General features: G+C 42.7%; 1 protein-coding gene and 2 pseudogenes across 8 annotated transcripts in view; 1 reads left to right on the forward strand and 2 right to left on the reverse strand.

Annotated features, from left to right (window-relative positions):
* The window catches only part of RAD54L2 (RAD54 like 2), a 117,863-nt gene that overhangs the window by 75,901 nt on the left and 24,314 nt on the right, over window positions 1-17,648 (forward strand). For all 8 annotated transcript variants that reach the window (XM_042979049.1, XM_042979046.1, XM_042979042.1 and 5 more), the window contains 8 exons: window positions 8,352-8,553; window positions 9,538-9,677; window positions 10,467-10,583; window positions 10,905-11,131; window positions 13,396-13,578; window positions 13,704-13,837; window positions 15,278-15,474; window positions 16,852-17,194. In XM_042979049.1, coding sequence (XP_042834983.1) covers window positions 8,352-8,553; window positions 9,538-9,677; window positions 10,467-10,583; window positions 10,905-11,131; window positions 13,396-13,578; window positions 13,704-13,837; window positions 15,278-15,474; window positions 16,852-17,194 — 1,543 coding nt within the window. The remainder of the gene's footprint in view (window positions 1-8,351; window positions 8,554-9,537; window positions 9,678-10,466; window positions 10,584-10,904; window positions 11,132-13,395; window positions 13,579-13,703; window positions 13,838-15,277; window positions 15,475-16,851; window positions 17,195-17,648) is intronic.
* On the reverse strand, window positions 2,198-2,487 carry LOC102954735 (annotated as a pseudogene).
* Window positions 12,292-13,230, reverse strand: LOC102957210 (annotated as a pseudogene).

The raw sequence follows: 17,648 nt of genomic DNA on the forward strand, positions 1-17,648 counted from the left end.
GGTTCTCCACATCCTTGCTAATACTTTTATTTATTTTGTTTTGATAGTAGCCACCCTAAATGGGTGTACAGTGATAAGTTATGGTAGTGTCGATTTATATTTCCCTAATGATTAGTGATTTTAAGCATCTTTTATTAATTGGCCACTTGTGTGTCTTCTTTGGAGAAATATCTATCTTTTGCCATTTTTGTATCAGTTTTTTGTTGTTACGTTTTAGGAGTTCTCTATATATTCTGGATATTAATCCCAGATCAGATACATGGTTTGCAAATATTTACTCTCATTCCAAGGGTTGTCTTTTCATTCTGTTGATAGTGTCTTTTCATGCACAAAAGTTTTTAAGTTTTCATGAAGTCCAGTTTGTATTTTTTTTTCTTTTATTGCCTGTGCTTTTGGTTTCATATCCAAGAAATCATTGCCAAACCCAGTGTCATGAAGTTTTTTCCCTATGTTTCCTTCTAAGTTTTATAGTTTAAGGTTTTACATTTAGGTCTTTGATCTATTTTGAGTTAATTTTTGTATATGGTATAAGTTAAGGATCTAGTTTCATTCTTTAGCATGTGGATATTTGGTTTTCCCAACACCACTCGCTGAAGACTGTCCTTTTCCTATGAATGGTATTGGCACTCTTGTTGTAAATGCTTTGATCATGTACGTGAGGGCTTATTTCTGGGCTGTTCATCTTATTTCATTGGTTTCTATATCTGTCTTTATGCCAGTTCCACACTGTTTTGATTACTGTAGCTTTATATTAAGTTTTGAAATCAGGAAGTGTGTATTCTCCTTTGTTCTTTTTCAAAATTTTTTGCCTATTTTTGTAAGCAAAATTTTACTGGAACATAGCTACACTTGTTCACTTCTATGTTTATGTATGGCTGCTTTTGAGCTACTCTGGTAATGCTGGCTCATTACAACAGAGACTGTATGACCCACACAACCTAAAGTATATACTATCAAGACTTTTTATAGGCAATGTTTGCCAATATCTAAATATTTAAAGTCTTTGCCACTACAAATGCAAATAAAAACTAAGAAACAGCCTGAATGAAAAACCTTCTGTGATATACTGATAGCCTACCATTAAAATGACAAGCATGTGGAGTGTGTCAAAGAAATATTTATATGTATACAACAAGTGACCAAAGGAGAACATAAAATGATGTGTATTCATTGGTTATCAGTATGGAATATGCAAATGTATATTAACAAACATGGAAAAATTGAGATCTAAATAGTTTAGAGATTAGTGCTTGTTACATTTTATCTTCCATTAAGACTTCTAAAACAGTTGTGAAGTTTTTATTTGGGAAAATCTCAAACGAAATAAAAAAAGACAATAGTAAAATGAACCCTGTATTCCCAGTATTCTCTGCCATAGTTGTGAATACAAGGTTAGTCTTGTTTCATCTGTTCCCCCCAACCTTGGATTACTTCCAAGTAGATCTTTTTTTTTTTTTTTAAGACCTTACCAGCAACTTTTTTTTTTTAATGTTTTTATTTTATTATTTTTGAGAGGGAGAGAGACAGAGTGGGTGAGGGACAGAGAGAGAGGGAGATACAGAATCTGAAGCAGGCTCCAAGCTCTGAGCTGTCAGCACAGAGCCTGATGCAGGGCTCAAACCCATGAACTGTGACTTGAGCTGAAGTTGGAAGCTTAACTGACTGAGCCTCCCAGCTGCCCCTGGAAGTAGATCCTTAATGTTGTGACATTTTATCTGTAAACTTCAAACTATATTTACTTTGTCTTCTAACATATAAAGTCCTAGAAACAGAAACACAATACCATTATCAAACCTAAATATTTTAAATAAACAATTCCTTGTATCATAAAATATCCAGATAATCTCTGATTATCTTTTAAAAATTATTTTTACTGTTAATTCCACATTTCTACATTTAGTTCATTTGTCTTAAATTTCTTTAATCTGAGCTTTCCCTACTTCTTTTTCATTTTCTTTTTTTCCTTGCAGCTTATTTTCAGAAGAAAAGGATTCACTTGTCACTGTAGTTTTACGCATTTCTAGATTTTGCTGATTGCATCCTTGTGGTCTTGCTTAACAAATTTAATATAGTTCTTTTGTTTTTTAAAAATCATGGATGTTATCCTTATTACATTGTCAGCTGATTCAAATACATCAATACATTGTCAGCTGGTTTTTTGCTTGGAAATCAGCTACCTGGATGTTGTAATACTGCTTTAACCACCTCTTGGTGTCTCAGCTAAGAATGCCTCAGTTCGCCTGGAAATCCACCACAGGTACTGGCTGCTGCTGAAATCACTTCGGGTACAGATGACAATCTTGGTTGCTCAGTGAGGCTGTCCTTCTGCATTTGACTTGGACTTCCACTCTGGTACGTGCTGTCCTATAATCTTTCTCAGGTGTTAGCGGTCCCTGGCCCGCTCCATCACACCGCTGGTTCTCCTCAGGACAGTGTCAGGCCTCTCCAGTGGCCACTCCACTCTGCCAACATAGTTCTTTTTCCCTGTGGTTTTGCAAACTGGGAGTGAGATCTCAAGGTGTGTTGAGATTCAAGTAATGTTTTGACACATATATGTAACAGTTGCAGTGTATACATCCTATCGCATTACATCAAGAGGAATATGGTAAGGCTTAGAATTCACTGATCTTTGTTTATACAGATGGGATTGAGAAGAAGAGATGGAACATCTGGCGAAAGGGCCCTGGAAGTGTTTGTACCTTATACCCCCAATGAGTGAAAAAGAGATTTTTCTTTCAAAGCTCCTCATTTGCCTAGTCATATTTGTCATGGTGGCGTTCATAACTCATTCCTGAGAAGCTTATGTAACTGTTCATTGGTGTTTATATAACTCTGGTGATTGCTGCTCACAGCTGGCTCACGTGAAGGAGAAAGTTCAGGGGTATTTGTGACCAGAACTGATTCTGTGATTCTGAATTTGGGTTGTAATAGTCAATGACTTTTAAACCACATGTCTCTTTACCTCCTTGTTGAACCATTTCTCTTTTTCCTCAATGACTTTTGGTGGAGTATATTCCAGAATTTTAGGGAGGGCTATTTTTTGAAAGTTAATTATTTTGATTAGGTTGTAAATTTACAAGGTCCAATATTCAGAAGATACAAAAGAGCATGCAGTGAAAAGTTACATTCTAACTTAGAGGAAAATTAATTATAGAAATTTTGAAATAATAGTTTATTATTAAGAACAGTTTAAGATGTGGTATATATTGTGATACTACATAAAAACCAGAAACTTCATAATAAGCATCATGAAGCAGCAGTGAAGCACTTATAAAACATTGACTTACATGACAGCAGACTTTTTAAGTATCAATACATCTGTAAATTAAAGCTCTTTAACAAACAAACAGTAGTTGTTGAACCCAGAAGCTGAAGATTACTGATAAGGAGCTGGTTTAGACCTGTATCCTCTAAGAATACAGGGGAAACCTGTGTCTGAATTAAGTGTGCATGAGAATTGTATATACTATAATCATTTTATTTTTATATTTTTTAAACGCTTATTTATTTTGAGAAAGAGAGAGAGTGTGAGCAGGGGAGGGGCCGAGAGAGGGAGAGACTGAATCCCAAGCAGACTGCGCTGTCTGTGCACAGCCCGATGCAGGACTTGATCTCACGAACTGTGAGATTATGACCCGAGCCGAAATCAAGAGTCGAATGCTTAACTGACTGAGCCACCCAGGAACACCTACTGTGATCATTTTAAAATTGCTGCTGTACTTAGCCACGTTCGATCCTGGGTCAGATAGGAATTCATAGCTAGGCCTCACAAGTTGGAATGTTTGATTGTGAATTTGTCTGTGATACTGAAAGGTTATCAGATTCTGTTCTTCCTCCTTCCAGAAACAGCCCACTCTGCAAGGCAGAAACCAGAAGAAAGAAATATAACAGTTGGCAACAAATTCCCGCTCCTGGATAGATCAAGTTCAGACCCTTTGGCTTGACATTCAAGGCCTGCCCTGTATACTTTGACTCTGTCCTGTCTGCCTACTCTCTAACCTTGCTTCAAATGTTCCTCCAAGTGGTTACTCAATAAATTTGCTTGTGAAATAGAAACTAAAGGGCTTAAAGCCAGAGAACATCAAATTTCATTATCAGAACCAGGTCAGAGAACCAAAGCACTAAGTTGAAGTGTACCAACCCAGCCTCAAGTGTAACTATGTAGGGCAAGCTGCAGTGTTGGTGGAAGTAGCTATTTAGCAGTAGTTATCCCCTCTTAGGGACTCTGCTGTCCAGCCATCTGTTCCTTTGGGAGGAGGAATATTATGGCTTCCCTTTTAGTAGAGAAGAATTCAGGGCTGTGAGTTAGGAAGAAGGTGACAGTAATGTTATGTGACAATACCAAGGGAGCATTAGCTCTTTGGGGTGGGGGGCAGCCTGAAGGAATGATAGTTCTTAAAGAAAACAGAATTGCTGAGCTTTCCTCTTGTAGTGCTTCAGGTGGAAATAGGAGAGGACTGTTTGAGGGGAGGGCAGTGGATTTGGGAGGGCAGCCAGTCGGACTTGCATCTCCTTCAGAGCTTCTCTTTTAGTTCTCATGTCTGGGTGGAGACAAAGCAGTAGCACCTTACTTTCTCAGTAGGTGGAAGATGTCCATAAGCCAGGGCTCATGTTGCATTCCCAATGCTTCTTGCCACCCTGGACTCTGTCTTTGGGAGACCTTTTGTAAAAGGCCTGCTGTGGATCCTGTGGTAACAGAGAACTGTGATGTTTTAACCTCTTGCTCATGTTAATGGTATTGCAGTGCCCCATCATGAACATTCCTTGTCTGGTGCCTCCCTTGGCCATTTCTCCTTGGTCTTCAAAAAGCAAAGGTTATCTGCTTTAAACCCTCATGGTCTCTCAGTGTGAGGGCCAAAAAAGATGCTTCCACTACTGCTGCAGGGGAGTGAATCACTCTGGGTATTCACATGGGACTGTGTGTGCATGTGTGCACACATGTCCACATCCACTACCCATTTCTATCCCCAACTTTTACAGTGGCCACATCAACTTCCCCTCCTCAGCCAAACAACTGGCGGGAGAATGTAGAATGCTAGGAAGACAAGGCCTTGGAGGTAGTCCTCCCTGGGACAGGGACTGACTTCTGTGCCAGCATCCAGGAAGGATCTGGGTCTACATCTTAGTCTGCCTTGGGCAAAGAGCTCCTGGGGAGAGACAGGGAAATGGTTATTGGGTTGGAAGGCCCCTCCTGCTGCTGTTTTGCTTAATTCATTTTAGCCAGTATTGAACTACATGTATTTTTCCAACTATTCCACCTTATTTTAAGTCTCTATTCCTGGGGCTCCTGGGTGGCTCAGTCAGTTGAGTATAAGTTCAGGTCATGATCTCACAGTGTGTGAGTTTGAGCCCCACATTGGCTCTGCACTGACAGTGTGGAGCCTGCTTGGGATTCTCTCTCTCCTACTCTATGCCCCTTCCCCACTTGTTCTCTCTCTCTCTGAAAATAAAAATAAATAAACTTAAAAAAGGATAATTTTAAAGTCTCTTCCTTTTGCTTATGCTCCTATATCTGCCTAGAGTGTTCTTTCTTTTCTTTTACTGTCTGTTACCTACTTATTGTATTAGGTTAAACCCAGGTTTCACCTTTCCTAAGGAAGTACTCCACCCTCCATGACTGGATTGGGTGTCTTTTCCCAAAGTGTTGTTGCTATTAGGCACTCACCACATGTGTTTCCCCATGTGGACCATTCCACTGTGCCTGGGCACAGGGCCTGGTACTCAAATGTTCATATGTGTGTTAGGCTAAACTAAAAGAGGGTGCAGGAGAAGCAACAGTGCCTAGTTTGTGGCAGTCTCATGTGGAGAGATTTGGAATGAAGATGTGTACAGTTTCATGCGGCAGGTGTGTGTGTGTGTGCATGTGTATTTGTAAGAAACACTCATTTTGTGAGAAAAAAATGCAGTTTGTATCATTTCTGCTTCTCCTTTTGCTTTCTTATTTTTGATTTTTGATTAGGATATATAAAGTTTGAGTTTTCCAAACAAATAAACACTGCTACCCAGAATGGCTGAATAAGCCCCCCATAGCTTTGTTTGCTGCTAGACTGTTCAATGTGATTGGGAGTATGGAGTTCCATGGAGTTTGGCAGACCTGGGTTTAAAGAAGAGTATTTTCCCTGAGAGAGCTGGTGACATCCCCATTTTATAAATGTGGGAACCATGGCTCAGAGAAGTTGAACCCATGAACATAGAACTACCAAGTGGCAGAGCCCGGATTCAACTAGTACCACCTAGGGAGTAGCCCAGAGAGAAAGAGAAAACCACCATTAGAACATCATAATAATAATTACTCCAGGTAAGATCCACTGATGAATATTAAAATTAGTGGGTAAATTTTAAGAAACAGAATATTTGCATCCTCAAGGCCTCAGAGTCCCCTACCACTCTAAATATTTATTTGCATATAGTTTTAACATATGTCCAGAAATTCTTTGATGCCCCTCTTTCCAGGAGATTGAGCTTAATTCATTTCCCATTGAATGTGAGCTGGGCTTAGTGATTTGCTTCTTTTATTATTTTTCGTTTTTTTCATGTTTGTTTATTTTTGAGAGAGAAAAGGTGCAAGTAGGGGGAGGGGACAGAGAGAGAGGGAGACACAGAATTCAAAGCAGGCTCCAGGCTCTGAGCTGTTAACACAGAGCCCAACACAGGGCTCAAACTCACAAACCATGAGATCATGACCTAAGCCAAAATCGGATGCTTAACCAACTGAGCCACCCAGGTGCCCTATGATTTGCTTCTAATGAATAAAATATAGAAAGGTAAAAATAGTAATTTTACAGTGGAGAAATCTGGCAGATACCACTTTAAACAAGTGATCAAGGTTAATGTCACCAGTAATAAGTCATGTTGATATCATGTACCCTGATAAGATGTGATGAGAAGGGCACTTTATCTCTATGGTATTCTCCCCTCCCCCCACCCCAACCATAACTTCAGTCTAATCATGAAAATACATCAGATGCTCAGATTAGGGGACAGTCCGCAAAACACCTGGCCAGTACTTTTTAAAAAATTGTTGAGGTCATGAAAGACAAGAATACACTGAGAAACTGCCACAGTTGAGAGAGACTGAGACATGACAGCTAATGCAATATGATATTCTGGATGGGATCCTATAATAGAAAAAGGACATTAGTGAACAACTGGTGAAATCCAAATAAAATTTAAAGTTCGGTTAAAAGCAAACAAAAATCATCCCACCAAACCCCCAAACTTCCTGAGTCCTTCCTGCCTGAAAGCCAAGTGGCATTGACTAGTGCACCTCAGTTACAGCATTTATGTTCTAGTTTTAAATTGCTCTTACCTTTGGGAAAGACCTTTTGGTTGTGTAGTGCTTGTATTTGGGAGGCTCTGGTGGATTTGGGGACAAGCTTATGGTTTGTATGACTGTCAAAGCCTGCCCATCCAGTAATCAGAATGCTGCTCAGCAGATTGAGGAAGAGGGTTGTACATACGGACCCTCCTACCCCACCTCAGTCCTTGCGGGTGTTTGATGCCACAAATGACATTCCCTCTGCCAGGAATTTCGTCCCCTTTCTGCCTCCTCAGGGCAATACCTTTAGATATTCTGCTCACCTTTCAAGGCTTCACTCACATTTTACCTTCCATATTTCTTGTGCGATAATACCACAAAGTAGTGTCTTTCATATTCCTGTGACCCTAAGGCAGTTATTCTTGGTTTAGCTAATTACCTCTGGTTAGAAAAATGACGTCTTAAAATTTTAAGTTCTCTAGGTCAGTTAGCCTGTCCTTCCTGTGGTATTTAGCATACCTTGCCTTATTATGTCTAGAAAACAAACTCCTTGAAAGGAAGGAGTCTTATAAATATCCCTTGAAGCATCTTGGACAGTGTTTTCCATGTTGTAGGTCCTCATTGAATGGTCAATGAATTAAATGAGTGAACACTTTAAGACAGTGAAAGGAGGAATATTCCTCTTGTTGGCAGATGAGACTTGCTTAGTGTCACACAGGTGAGTGTGAGCTGTTTTCGGAACCTACTGTCACTTTCAGAGCATTCTGTGGCCATGAAACTTTCTTACTCTGATCATAGTGGTAAATTATAGCAAGTGTGAGGGCTATCATTTGTTGTGAGCCTACTCTAGAGCAGGCTTGGTTCTAGACACACACACTGTTTAGTCCTCACAACAGCTCTGAAATGTAGGCATCACTATTCCCATCTTATAGATAAATCCATTGAGATTCAGAGAGATGTAAGTCACTTGCCTTAGATCACCAACTAATAAGATGCTGAGTTGAGGTTTGAACCTAGGTGTGCCTGGCATCAAAACCTGTTTTTCTCCCAGTAAACGTCAGTCCCTGACACCTCTCTCCCTTTGTCTTTTCAGACCCATCCCTGGAAGACATGTGTGGCACTGAGTGTGCCCAACTGGAGGAAGATGGGCAGCGGCCACCGCGGTGCACTTCAACTACCTCATCTCAGTCTGAGCCTTCAGAGCAGCTTAGGCGCCACCAAGGCAAGAGCCTCGCCTCCGAGGACCCCAAAAAGAAGAGAGCTCAGAAGCCCTCCCACATGAGGAGAAACATACGGTGAGCTGTGCTCAGGGTAAGAGGAGAAGGGAAGGAATAGAGAGAGATATTGCCTTCATTTGAAGGCTGTCAGTAGCAGGACTGGTTTGAGCAGGAGCGTCCCCTTTCCAAAAAAGAAAAGTATAAGCTGTGTGCCCCAATTAATAGTGGAGATGCAGCTCAGGACCACCCCCAGGCTGTCTGAGGTTGTGGGGCAGACACGGATGATGCTCAAGCTGTGCTGGGGAGTATTCCACTCTCTGGAGGCCCTGGGAGACAGCCCAGGGATGATAGGGTGCTCTGGTTAGACAGTTTTTTTCCTTTATTTTTCCCTTACGTTTCAAAACAGGGGAAGATAAAGGAAAAGAAGTTGGGTTCTCATTTTCTTAGCGCTCAACTTCAATTGACAAGGGCCTGTCTGGCCCAAAGAAGGCTTCTTCCTTGAGCTAAGAGAATGGCAGATGTGAACTTCCTTCACTGTCTAAATCCCCTACAGTCCTTCCATCACATAACCATTTTGCTATCGAAAGGAGATAAATGATATCCTATTCTCCTACTCTCATTTTTTTAACATAATGATAGCTTGAAAGTATTATTCAAAGTTTACGAAATGAGGATTTGGGATAAATAAGGATCTATAATTCTACCCTCCTATATAACAACTCTATATTTTAATACTGCTTTTCAACTTCATGAATCATGTATTACTCTTTTACTCGATCTGTTATGTGCAAAGATGAGTTTTCAGGAGCATCTCTCAGGAAGTTAAATAATATGGAAAAATGTTAGCCCACAGTCACCTGAACCTTGAAGTTCACCCCCCGCCCCACTCCATTTTTTTTTTTTTTTTGGCCTCTCCTGTTGCATGGGTGTGTGGGACTGACATGGCTTCTCCTCCTCTTGCCTCAGCTCTCTGGGCTCAGCAATGAGCTCTTTAGCTTGTCATTACATTGTCCAAATTTCCAGTGAACCAACCCAAGTGCTCACTCTTATTGTAATGTTTAGAAAGCTGCTCCGGGAGGATCAGTTGGAGCCCGTTACCAAAGCAGCACAACAGGAAGAGTTGGAAAGAAGGAAACGCCTGGAGCAGCAGAGGAAGGATTACGCAGCCCCCATTCCTACTGTTCCCCTGGAGTTCCTTCCTGGTAAGCAGCAGAGTTGGTGGGAAAGGCCCTGCCTGAAGTATAAGGAGATGAGGTCTTTGGCACACACAATGGTTAAGGGCGGATCTGAAATAAGATCGTGGCCTCTCAGGAATCATTTTGAGTCATTCGGTTTCTTAGGAGCAGATGATCAGAAATATCTTACTGAAAAAGTTAAGATGGGGAGACCTGGGTGGCTCAGTCAGTTAAGTGTCTGACTCTTGATTTAGCTCAGGTCATGATATCATAGTTTGTCGGTTCAAGCCCCATCGTCTCCCACTCTCTCTGCCCCTCCCCTGCTCACGATCTCTCTCTCTCTCTCTCTCTCTCTCTCTCTCTCTCTGAAAAATAAACATTAAAAAATTTTTTTAAATAAGATGAAAAGTTAAGATGGTTAAACGTGTACCCCTCACGGGGACTCGGCTAGCTCAGTGGCTAGAGCATGCGACTCTTGGTAGCAGGGTCATGAGTTCGAGCCCCACATTGGACCTCGTTAAAAAATAATTATTATTATATTTTTATTTATATATATTACATATCTTATGTATTATATTTATATTTTATACATAATTTATATATTTTAGTAATATATACTTAATAACCAGGAGATAAGAACCAGTAAAGACAAGGGAAGTTAGAAAGGGAACTGAGGTGTTTGAGATACCCTCAACTTCTCTCCTCAGGGGATAGTCCCCTTGAGAGTGACAAAGGTAAAGGGCTGATGAATCATTTGGGGAAATAAGTTTACACTAAAGGTGGTTTTGGCATTCCCTTCCATCTTTTTTTCCCTAGAGGAAATTGTCTTAAGAGCAAGCGATGGTCCCCAACTGCCTCCTCGGGTCCTGTCCCAGGAAGTCATTTGTTTGGACAGCAGCAGTGGCAGTGAGGATGAAAAAAGCAGTCGAGATGGTAAGGTCGAGCCAGAGGTGTCTCTGCTTCCTTCTGACTCAGTGTTCACCCTGATTGATTGGCTGTACATCTGAATAGAAATCAGTCCTTCCCCATTTGTTTTGAGGTCTGACTGTGACAAATATCCCTGGGTCTCCTTGTAAATGTAAGGTTTTCCCTTATCTTAACTTGAAGCCATAAGAGAGAAATAGTAAAACTCAAAATTTTATAAGTGATGACAAGTTCTAACTTTGTTCCCATGCTGTAAGCTTTGATAATGGGCAGTAAATTATCTCTGCTCCCTGGGTTTTGGTTTTTGTTTTGTTTTGTTGGCTATCTCAGAAGTGATTGAACTGAGCTCTGGAGAGGAAGATACCCTGCATATTGTGGACAGCAGCGAATCTGTCAGTGAGGAAGATGAGGAAGAGGAGAAGGGTGGTACCCACGTGAATGATGTCTTAAACCAGCGAGATGCTCTGGGGCGGGTCCTTGTCAATCTGAACCACCCTCCGGAGGAGGAGAATGTCTTCCTGGCCCCACAGTTGGCACGGGCAGTGAAACCTCATCAGGTACAGCAAATCTTGATTCTTTTCTTTGTTTCCTTTCAGCTTCTTTGCTGAGGACATTACCTGCTGGTGGTTGTCAGCATCAGAGCCTGTGAAGTACTTGTTTGGTACCACGAGCAGTTATTAGAAAGCCCTGATCCTTCCTCCTGGCACTTGATGCTTCAGGATTTTTTTTTTAATTGGAATATGAATGTATTTTTTTATTAGGATGCTCACAAGAATGGCACACTAGTACTGTCTTTCTGATGTGATGAAGAATACATACATCTGACCCACACTGTGGCAGGGGTAAGGGCTCTCAGAGCTGGTACCAAGTATCCACTGAAGACATCTCCATTCACCAGAGAGGATGTTTCTTTGACTCCAACATCTTTACTGTAGCTTCTAGTCAGGTCTCCATGCCTTGGGCCCAGACTTCTTCATTCCAGCACAAGTTGACCCTCTTTTTTCTTGCCACTGTGAACTCCTTCAAGACCTAGGTCAACTGCCCCATGTCTAACTTGCCCAGACAGGCTCCGGAATTCTGCAACACATCTTTGGTATGCTGCTGCCCTGCCACCCTCAGGGGCATGGTTAGGAGTTGGGGAGAGGGGGAATAGCATCACATTACCAAAGCAAACGGCAGGGGCATATTAGCACATGACACTTGGACATACACCTAACAACCTCATAGGATACATGCTTTTCCCCAAGTGCTACATAATCCCCATAGAGAGCAAACACTTATGGAATGATTTTTTATGCCAGGCACAAGGGACACAAAGTGAATGGTGTTTACATACATCATGTCCTACACACAATGGGAAATTAGCACCTGAAAGCTAGAACCAGATCTCTATCCTGGCTCTTCCCTGCCTTTGAATGGTGTCACTGCTCTGTTTCTGCCTGTTCTCAGCATTTAGTTCATTTTTCAAAAGGGAGGATAAGATGGCAGAGAGAGTAAAATGGGAGATTGGACTGGGGTGGGTGATTAATATATGGGTAACAACCTGTAAAACAAAAATAATACAAAAAATGTAAAATCCAGATTTAGTAGTATAATATAGGAAGAGAAGGTAGCTGGAAGTACTACATGCTAACCTAGACAATATGATACACAACCCCGCAGGGGGACGACTCAGTGAGGAGTGGGGCAGAGGCTGCCTCTTTAGACTAAGAGCCTTTCAGTTGGACTGCTGAATGGACTAGATGTGCTGCTTCATCTGTAAGCTTTCTTTGATGATGATAAAACAGGTGAAGACAGGCCTGGACACCCCACAGGCCCACCCCATGGCCTGCTTGGAGCCCACAAATACATAAGGCACATTCTTATCCTCACATAGCAGCAGAATGTGCAGGATGATCTCCAGGGCCTCAGCATCTGCAGCCATCATGATGAACTGAGAGATGGCTCTGTTGAGGATTTTGGTGGCTTCATTAGCTCCTGAAGCTGCTTGTAGTTACATGGATGCTGAACAAGGTCCAGTAGTTTCTTGGTGAGGTGGGTGTCTGCAAGGTGATAGGCCTTTGGATTTACATCAGCCTCAGTCATTTCTGTGATTCCATGGTCTTGCCACCCCTCTGGGAGTGCAGCCAATGTCAGAGCAGGAGCACACACTTCAGCCAGAAAGGAGGAGTAGATGCTTCAGGATTTCTGATGAATGGGAAGGGCAAGTCTCAGGTTTGCCATATCATGTAGAGGTATCAGATCTCTTGGCTTAATACTCTTGAGCTTTCTTCTGTGAGATCTGCAAGACTGATTGAGATGCTGTCTGGAGGACAGTGCCTTGGTTAGGAAATTGATTTGACTCTGGAAGTGGTTCCAGAAGAGATGTAAGAGTCAGAAGTCTGAGGAACTTTCTGATAGGAGGGAGCAGAGTAGATTTTGTTGACCCAGAGCTGTGAACCAAAACCAGTGAGTGGAGGTTCCATGAAGGCAGAGGTTGACTCAATGTAAGAACTCTTCACAATAAGAACTCCTTATGGAATGGGCTATCTTGAGGTGAGCGGCTAAGGGCTGAGTGAGAGACCCTGTCAAGAATTTGGTACTGCAGATTTTTGCCTCAGATAGGCCATTGTACCAGGTGAATGATTTTCTGTGTTTTCTCTAAGAAGACTGTCATCAGCCAATAGACCATTCAGGGTACAGGGAGACTTCTGTAACCATCCACACCAACTGTCTGGTATAGTGTCTGCTCCTTTACTTAATTCTTATTCCAAGATGAATAAAACCGAATCTTGGTCTTTGCCAGCTCCTTTAACTATTGCCTCTGTTTGCCCTTTATCAGATTGGTGGGATCCGGTTCCTGTATGATAATCTGGTTGAATCCCTGGAGAGGTTTAAGACCAGTAGTGGCTTTGGCTGTATCCTGGCCCATAGCATGGGTCTGGGGAAAACTTTGCAAGTGATCTCCTTCATCGACGTCCTCTTCCGCCACACGCCAGCCAAAACTGTCCTTGCCATTGTGCCGGTAAGAGTTCAGTCACCCCTCTGAGGAGCTCTGGGTTAATGCCTTTCTGGGTACTAAACAGCTTGATGAGCTCAGCTTTGAGCTTGTTTCTTAAAATCCTTTTTCTGGACTTGGCTTTCTGACAGGTTAATACTCTTCAGAATTGGTTGGCAGAGTTCAACATGTGGCTTCCAGCACCTGAAGCCCTTCCAGCTGACAACAAGCCTGAAGAAGTCCAGCCTCGGTTCTTTAAAGTTCACATCTTGAATGATGAGCACAAGTAAGTGGCCTACTCTCTCCTCTTCTCCCTTTCCTTTTAGACTTCTTTCCAGGATCTGGATATCAGGGCACTAACCCAGATTCCTTTTGGTTTCTTGATGTGGTCATCCCCCCTGCCCCCGACTGCCCATTCCTTGATACTCATTTTTTCTCTACCTAGCTTTTCAATAAAGTCAGAGTTAGGTAGCTTGGGAAATGTCTTATGTTCTGCTTGAAGGTGCTTTTATATCCTGAAAAATACGCATACATCATCCTATTTGCCCATGTGAATGGTAATAAAATTCAACATGGTGAAATGAAACTATCCATCTTCTAACTTTTCACCTTTTACATTTCTTTCTTAGAAGCCTAATCAAAGTCTCTTTTAAGCCCCTGTTTACAGTTGACCTTTACTGGTACAACTTCCAAGTTTTGAAAAGGGTAAACTTTTGTTTTAGATTTGAATAAAATTTGGGGCGCCTGGGTGGCGCAGTCGGTTAAGCGTCCGACTTCAGCCAGGTCACGATCTCGCGGTCCGTGAGTTCGAGCCCCGCGTCAGGCTCTGGGCTGATGGCTCGGAGCCTGGAGCCTGTTTCCGATTCTGTGTCTCCCTCTCTCTCTGCCCTTCCCCCGTTCATGCTCTGTCTCTCTCTGTCCCAAAAATAAATAAAAAACGTTGAAAAAAAAAAATTAAAAAAAAAAAAAATTATATTTCCATTCTATACATTCAATTTGATTTCCCAAATTCTAAAGCTATTTCTTGGTCCAAGCTAGCCATCCATGCTACCCTTTCCCCTTGTTGGCATGGATAATTGAGAAGATAGACTTTCTCTTCTTCAGAGGCTGCCTTTTGTGATGTTTGGTCACATACATCAAAATGAGGAGACTGTGGGCGGCCCCCTAGGTGATTGATCACCTGCTCTTCTTTCTTGGGTTTCAGGACTGTTAGTCCACATGCAGTTAATGAATTAGAATCAGGACTCAGTTGTTTAGGAGTGGAGAGACTGTGCTCTTAGTGTCATCTGGGCTCTGCTGCCCTTTCTCCTTTACTGCTTGTCCTTAGCTCTTTGCTCATCGGGGCCTGGGAAGGTAAAATGCAGAATATTGCCCTTGCTTTTACTATCTTGTGTTTATTGTGGGAATAATTTGAAATTCTCCCTCAAATGTAGAATTGTAGTCATGCATGTACATCCAAGGGAGTCCTTACTTTTGCTTGCCTTGTGCCATTGCATTTCCGTTTTTCTGATGTTTAACTGTCATTGGTGACCTCCCCATCCATCCTCAGTGCGGTTAGCATCTTTGGGATACTGGGAAGGGGGGCAGCCAGCAAGCCCTATGGTGCTGCCACTGAAGTCCTTGGCAATAAGGACTTCTGAATGTACATCAACGCAGCTCTAATTGTGAGCAATTCTTTCTGGGGAGCAGTGGAAGCAATAATTTTTTTCTCTGTTCACTCTTGCAGGACAATGGCAGCTCGTGCTAAAGTGATGGCTGATTGGGTATCAGAGGGTGGGGTGCTACTGATGGGGTACGAAATGTACAGACTCCTCACCCTGAAGAAATCCTTTGCCACAGGTAGATCGAAGAAAACCAAGAAACGCTCTCACCCGGTCATCATTGATCTGGATGAGGAAGATCGACAGCAGGAGTTTCGGAGAGGTGGGTAGCCTATCCTGGGGATACTCTTAGGGGTAGTGTTTCAGGAAGAAATAGTGTCTGTGGTAGCACCAAGTCAGATGTGAAGATTATTGATGTGAGTTGTATTGTCATGAACCAGAAATCCAGGTCCCTAAGATAGGTGGGATGACCTCCACTGGCTCTCAGAAGATATTGCTTTCCTTGCCTGTCGTGGAATTCTGGGTGGGCCACTCATAGACTGGCTTAGGGAGACTCCCCTGCCCATCTGACCCTGTTTCTCTCACAGAGCAGTTGGGAAAGTGACTTTTCCTCTCACCACATCCTAGAGGTGTTCTGGGGTAGCATTAAGAAAATATTTACAAAGTATTTAAATCACTGATATGCAGAGTAATAATCATATTGTGACTTTATAAAAGGAGAATTTATCCCAGGTTTGTTTTTTGTTTTGTTTTGTTTTGTTTTAGTGAAAGTCATTCCTCTCGTAGTGATAGTTCTGCTCCATCTTCTAAGGGCTTTGCCTGTTTGGGGAAGAAAGTTTTTTTTAGGTTCAGAGGCTGTTTCATTTTATAGGTCTCTCCATCTATAGATTATGTTTGTGCTAGGTTTGCTTCTGTGGTAGAGCTGGGATGAACTTGCCATTTAGCAATGACTGGCAGGTAACTCCAGAAAGATTTTATCCTTTAGCTAGCTCCCCACCAGCCAGCCTGCAGATGGCGCAGAGACACTGGCAATGGTGAAAGTCGACTGAAGTATCTGGATGATTCCAGTCAGTCTCACTTAGACCCATTAAAAAAAAAAAAAAAAAAAAAAAGGTTTTTTTTTTATAAAAATGTTTATTTTTGAGAGAGACAGACAGAAGGCGAGCAGGGGAGGGGCAGAGAGAGAAGGTGAGACACAGAATCTGAAGCAGGCTCTGGACTCTGAGCTGTCAGCACAGAGCCTGATGGAGGGCTCAAACTCACAAACGGTGAGATCATGACCTGAGCCAGAGTTGGATGCTTAACCGACTGAGCCATCTGAGTGCCTCTCACTCAGACCCATTTTTAATCCTAGGCTGGTAGTCTGTAAAGTCACACTCTCTGCCACCCAGTTGATATAAGCCCTAGGTAGGAATGCGAGGTATTTTACTTTGAGCGTAAAGGAGAAAAAGAAAAAAGATAAGGAAAGGAAAGAGGGAAAAGAGATATTTACTGCAAGAGTCAATAGTCCAGGTTAACGTGTCACACCAAATGCACAGGAGCCTGGATGGTTGGCTCCCTTTCACTAATGGGGGCTGACTCTTGCTTTCCTGCTTCCTTCATTTCTTCTGTCTCCTCCAGGGTGCACCCCTACTTCTCATATTGTTGACTAAGAGCAGGCCCTCTCACCCTCTGACTCCGGATCCTCTTCCCTCCCTAGAGTTTGAGAAGGCCTTATGCCGCCCTGGCCCTGATGTGGTGATTTGTGACGAGGGACACCGCATCAAAAACTGCCAGGCCAGCACCTCACAGGCCCTGAAGAACATTCGCTCTCGCCGCCGAGTGGTGCTGACCGGGTATCCCCTGCAGAACAACCTCATTGAGTACTGGTGCATGGTGGACTTTGTGCGCCCAGACTTCCTCGGCACCCGGCAGGAGTTCAGCAACATGTTTGAACGCCCCATCCTGAATGGGCAGTGTATTGACAGCACGCCTCAGGATGTCCGCCTCATGCGGTACCGGAGCCACGTCTTGCATAGCCTCCTGGAAGGCTTTGTGCAGAGGTGAGCCATCCTCAGGGCCCTGTGTTTTGAACCATCAGAGACCCATTGGTGTAACAGGCATGCAAAGCTGTCCCAAAGGGGGACTGTTACAGCAGGTGGGTCCCTCCCTAGTGGGTGATAGTAAAACTTTCCTTTTACTGAGTAGCTTTTCCTGAATAGCACACAAATGATGGATAGCCACTGTTTCAGTCCTCTGAAAGTTTGGCCTAGGAGTACTTCTCTCAGAAGTTAATCTTTGAAGTTTCTAGGGATACCTACCTTACTTGCTGAGAAGCAAAAGAGAGCTAGCCTTCTGCTGACTCTGAAAGCATAGAAATGCTGGTTCCCGGGGGCATGGCCTCACCAGTGTCAGCATCTCGGTAGATGTAGTTAGGCCGGTCTAAAACAATTTCCTTGTTTTTCCTTGTGAAGATGGAATATGTGCAGAAAGCTTAGAGAAACAGCCCTAGATCTG

This window comes from Panthera tigris, chromosome A2, assembly GCF_018350195.1.
Source record: "Panthera tigris isolate Pti1 chromosome A2, P.tigris_Pti1_mat1.1, whole genome shotgun sequence".
NCBI classification, from domain to species: domain Eukaryota; kingdom Metazoa; phylum Chordata; class Mammalia; order Carnivora; family Felidae; genus Panthera; species Panthera tigris.